Below are 5464 nucleotides of genomic sequence, written 5' to 3' on the forward strand. Positions count from 1 at the left end.
GGGTGTTATAATAAGACATTTCGAAACAGTGATTCTGGTTACATGACCTCTCTCTCAACTATGAGCGTTCCACAGTAAGTAATTGGTTAGCTCATGTCTGGAAAAACCTTGGCTATTGTGTTATAGCTTAAGTGATTAATTTCTCTAATTTTCCAGCTATCACCTCTGAATAGACCATTCTCTCCTGTGGTGAGCGAGGAAGAACAGATCAACACTTTCTATATAGCCAGAGTCCCAGAAGACGTCTATCTCTTCCTGAAAGTAAGCTTTATAGAAATGCAAATGGTGAGAGTTACAAGTTTCACTTCACCTTTGCAGTAATTCTTCATATCAGCAAGTGTGAAACTTCATAGGAGGTTTGCCTTGGCATGTCCTAATTGTAATCCATCTTGGAATCTTTCAGCAACTGACCAACTCGTTATGCCAGATGTGTCAGGTAGTCTGTGGCAAGCCATCTTAAGTTGGTGTCTTTGCTTGCTTTAAAAAGTCCTTTTAAAGAAGTTCAATATATATTTTACAAGCCAATGAAATTATAGATTAATATTATACATGATACATGCACACATTACATCAGCCTGACATTGCATTGAAGCAAATAATATAAGTGTGTTTAAAAAACAACTGGAGGCGATTGACAGAGGAGGCAGAGTTGTGATCAATAAAACACTTTGGGTTGTTTGAGCCAGGTGATATATTCCTGTTGGCCAAAGTTTATTCTAGGTGCAATGGAGTTTCTGTGGCAACACACAATAGGCACTGTGTCAGCATCACTCTTTCCTGTATAGAAACCTGTTTTTAAAGTTTCATTTCCTCCGTTTAGTTTCGATTCACATTCAGGACTATCTTCAAGTGATTCACCACAGGACTTATAAACAAGCTGAAAAACAAAACTCTCTTCTCAATCAACTCACCATTACAAGTAGACTTGAAGCTGAGAAAGGGATTCAAAATATTTTCCACCTGATCAACATTATGAGGTAAAGATCATTGGAATTTCTTTAGCATTGAAATTTGCATGTAGACTTTTGAATAAGGAGTTGTTTTCAGAAAGAAATTAGCATGCATTACAAAGCAGTTAAAATACATAGAGCTGGAATTATATGTTTACAGCGAGGGGGTGAGGTGCTGACCAAGACTGGTAATGGTCAGAAACAGATCTGTTCATTCTTTATATTATGTCACAATTCAGATTAAAATTAAATGTTTCCAATTGGTCTTCATTGATGTGCAAGATGAAATGTTAATTTTATATTTGTATCCTGTCAATGCCTTCAGATCGTTTGCAGTCTTTGAAGAGAAAAAAATACTTTCCAGTCCATTTTAATCTAGAATATTAATTTCATCATCTTCGACACAAAAAAATCTATTTTGTTCTGAAATTGAATTTGTTTAAAGATGCATAAATGTAAGTAGATTAAAGATTAACATTTTTTATCAGGAAAGATTGGGTTTCAACTATTTATATCAGGGAGCTGAAGACCTGAAACCCGGGAAATAAAGGCTAGAATTTCACCCATGTTAGGCAGGCTCGGAGGGGGCGCTCAGGAAGCCGACCACTGACCGCGATCGGGGCTGGAAGGCGATTCACCCAGCGTGAAATGCGAGTGGCAGCGCTCAGCATGACCTGTGCGAGCGGAGGGAGGGGGGCCGAGCAGGGGAAGGAGGGCGTGCAGGGGGAGGTGGGCGAGCGGGGGGAGGAGGGCGAGCGGGGGCAGGAGGGCGTGCGGGGGCAGGAGGGCGAGCGGGGTGAGGAGGGCAAGCGGGGGGTGGAGGGCGTGTGGGGGGAGGAGGGCGTGCGGGGGGAGGAGGGCGTGCGGGGGGAGGAGGGCGTGCGGGGGGGGAGGGCGAGCTGGGGGAGGAGGGCGAGCGGTGGTAGGAGGGCGTTCGGGGGAAGGAGTGCGAGCGGGGGGAGGAAGGCGTGCGGGGGAAGGAGGGAGAGCGGGGGGAGGAGGGCGTGCAGGGGGAGGAGGGCGTGCGGGAGGAGGAGGGCGAGCGGGGGAGGAGGGCGTGCAGGGGGAGGAGGGCGAGCGGGGGGAGGAGGGCGAGCAGGGGGAGGAGGGCTTGCGGGGGGAGGAGGGCGAGCGGGGGGAGGAGGGCGAGCGGGGGGAGGAGGGCGTGCGGGGGGAGGAGGGCGTTCGGGGGGAGGAAGGCGAGCGGGGGGAGGAGGGCTAGCGGGGTGAGCCCGGTCTTCGTGCTTGAATGTGGACTTGATAATCTCCCAGAGGCACAGAGCTGCCTCTGGGAGATGAGGAGTTAGAAATAAAAGTAATAAGGACAATAACAATGGAGTGAAACACGTCCCCTCACGTGACTCTGGGACACGAGCAGGGACATGATCTTCATTAAATTTTAAAACTTTTATTTTATTTTATTTTAATTTGCTTTTGAAAACCTTATCCCGACCGAAATATCGCACGAGTGCGGGATGGTGTTGGGATTCTCGCCCAATGTTATCTCACACGTGCCTGCCCCCGATCAGCCTAAAATTTAGCCCCAGGAGTCGGGAGCAGCTGTTGGATAAAGAAACTTGCTGGAGGGGAGAGGAAGTGCTTCAGTTAGTCTGAGATGGATTCTGATGATTTTTTTTCTCTTACAGTAACGCACAGAAAGATTTGTTGAAAGTGAAGCTCGATTGGCTTCAATGTCACTTCACGTGGGCTCCACAGAAAGAAAATATTGACATCGATGATATGAAGCAAAGATTAGAAGATTCAATACAGCTTGATACGCAATATCAAGCCAGGTCTCACAACCAACTCGCTTTTGTAAACTGTCTGCAAGGAAACCATGAAAAGGCCATTCAAAACCTACAGGAAGCTGAAAGATTTCTGAGGGAGAATCATGAAGATGAATTTGAAAAAAGAAGCATCATCACCTATGGAAACTATGCCTGGGTATATTATCACATGGGACAACTGACAGAGGCTCAGTCCTACCTCGACAAGCTGGAGGAGATCTGTAAACAATTTCCAGATGCCTCTCGTTATACAGCAAAGATTCCTGAAGTATATGGGGAGAAGGGTTGGGCACTGTTGACAACTGCTGCTCAATATTATGAAGAGGCAATGGAATGTTTTAAAAAGGCCCTGGAGGAAGATCCGGATAATTTTGACTGGAATGTTGGTTATGCGACTGTTCTGTCTCGTCTGGAGGGGTGTTATGGTGCCCGGGAGGGTTGGGGGCCTGTTGAATCTGTGAAGCAGTGGAGACGTGTGCTGGAACTTGATCCCAATGACTCTGAAGCCATGGTGCAGCTGGCTTTAAAGCTACATCACTCCACTCAAAGTGAAGAAGGAGTCAAATTAGTTGAACAAGCATTGCGTACGTCCCCTGATGATCTCTACGTGCTTCGTTATGCAGCAAGATTTTACAGACTAAGAAGAGATACGGAAAAAGCTGTGGAGCTGTTCAAGAAAGGATTAGAAATTAGCCCACACTCTACCTTCTTACACCATCAAATAGGTGTGTGCTACAGAACCAAACTAAAAGCCCTGATGAAATATCAAGGCGGTAAAGATCCTCGCAATCCTGCTTTTCAACAGAAAGCTGAATTGATCAACCAATGCAAGTATCAATTTCAAAAGGCAATTGAGAACCGACCACTAACATCTATTAAAGCCCACCTGGATTTAGCAGAAATCTATTCAATAAATGAAGAATATCTCAAAGCAAACAAGATCTACAACCATCTACTGAAATTGGAAGGTATTCGTCCAGAAAATAAGCAGGACATATGTTTACAGGCCGGCTTATTTGAACTCAATCACAAAGAATCTGAATCAAATGCCATCACCCATTTTCTGGAAGGAATGAAAGTCAATTATGACTCAATACATCAGAAAAGGTGTCGAGAAAACTTGGAGATGATATCAGCAAGACTGCTTCGCAGGAACCCAAGAGAAAGCAAGGCCCTTGGTGTTTTTGGATTCCTGCACCAGCTGGATGGTGAGAGATGTGAAGCTATTAAATGCTTTGAAAAGGCCTTGGAGTTTGATCCTGACAATAAAGAATATCTAAGTGCTCTTTGTGAATTACGCCTTTCCATCGAGGACAACAATGACTTTCCCAACTAAAACTAAACACATTTTGAAAACTGCATTAACGATCCTGATCTATAAACAGGTTCAGTCGGGCACATTTCATTTATATTCTATTAGCAACTTCATTCAAATGAGCATTTCACTCATGTTTGCTTAATTCCTGAACAATATTCTTTTTGTAATTATTCTAAATTGCTGTGCTTCATTCAGGAGTATTAACCATGTTGGTGAACTCAGCAAATAGCATTTATTTTCATATTCTTGGAGCTTTTGCTGAGTGTGAAAAGGAACAAAGTAAGATAGGATTTGGGGATTTAGAGACAATTGAACCAATTGATCAGAGCTACAATAAATCTGTATAAAGTATACAAACCTGTTTTAAACAATAATAAACTTAACATGGGCCTGATTTTAACTCCAGGTGGGTTTTGGGTGAGTGGTGAGGGGATTTGGAAACTCACTGGTTTCTGTACATACCGGGTCCAGGTCCAGGACAGAGCTGGCAGTGCAGTCGGGGCCCGATGATGTCACCAGACCCCAGTCTGCATATGTTAATGAGGACCCCGCCCACTTTGGGTCAGCAGCTTAGTCCAGTTTCCACCAAGTGGGTAGATTTACAATCACCTCCATTAAGTTCTAAAGTAATCTAGATAACTGAGCAGATAGATGTATACTGATGTCCAAATATAAATGCAAAATATGTTTTGTTTAATGATTTTAATAGGAAAACATTATAGTTGGAGTTACTATTAGCTTCAGTGCAGTGTGACTTATACTCTTCTTAAAGAAAGTGCCGACAATTACTCCAGACCCTTCAACTAAATCAACAGCTTGATTCTGTTGCTCTGAGGATTTGCTGAGAGATGATCGGACTCCCATCCAGAGCTTTCATTCAGATCTCAGCCTCTGTCACTGGGAGTCTCCCTGTCCTGTAACTTGTCAGCTTCACCAACTCTTCATCAAACCAACCGAGTCCCTCATGGGCCAACACAGAGCAGCTTCGACAACACCCAGGAAAGACCATTTTCTACAGACTATCACCATCTCACTGAAGGGAAAAGCAGCAAATGGGGGAAGGCTAACGGCTATAAAAATGGTCAAAATGGGCTAAAAGGAAAAAAAAAGCAATGGCTGCATATACTGATTTTGTAAACAGAGATTTCAATTGTAATTGTATAATCAAAGATTGAAAGTGAAAATAAGCAATAAAATTACAGTATTTCTAAGACTTTGTGCTGTTGATCTTTGTGGTTGAGGACAGTTAATTAGATGCAGAATATTATGATGATAAATCTGCAAGATTATTTCTGACAGTCAGTAATTTTTACAGCCCTGTCATTTTGATGAATGACATTTCACGGATTTCATTCTGGTAAACACAGAGCAACTCGAGCATTAGCTACAAAGTCCATTTCATGGATACT

General features: G+C 43.6%; 1 protein-coding gene across 1 annotated transcript; it reads left to right on the forward strand.

Moving 5' to 3' along the window:
* The first annotated feature begins 826 nt into the window (after positions 1-826).
* On the forward strand, positions 827-5263 carry LOC144694665 (interferon-induced protein with tetratricopeptide repeats 5-like). Its single transcript, XM_078565252.1, has 2 exons — positions 827-977; positions 2597-5263. The coding sequence occupies exons 1-2, from the start codon at positions 973-975 to the stop codon at positions 4071-4073; spliced, it is 1482 nt and encodes a 493-aa protein (XP_078421378.1). The 5' UTR covers positions 827-972; the 3' UTR covers positions 4074-5263.
* The last annotated feature ends 201 nt before the right edge of the window (positions 5264-5464 follow it).

The sequence above is a fragment of the Cetorhinus maximus genome, chromosome 20, assembly GCF_964194155.1.
Source record: "Cetorhinus maximus chromosome 20, sCetMax3.hap1.1, whole genome shotgun sequence".
Taxonomy (NCBI): Eukaryota; Metazoa; Chordata; class Chondrichthyes; order Lamniformes; family Cetorhinidae; genus Cetorhinus; species Cetorhinus maximus.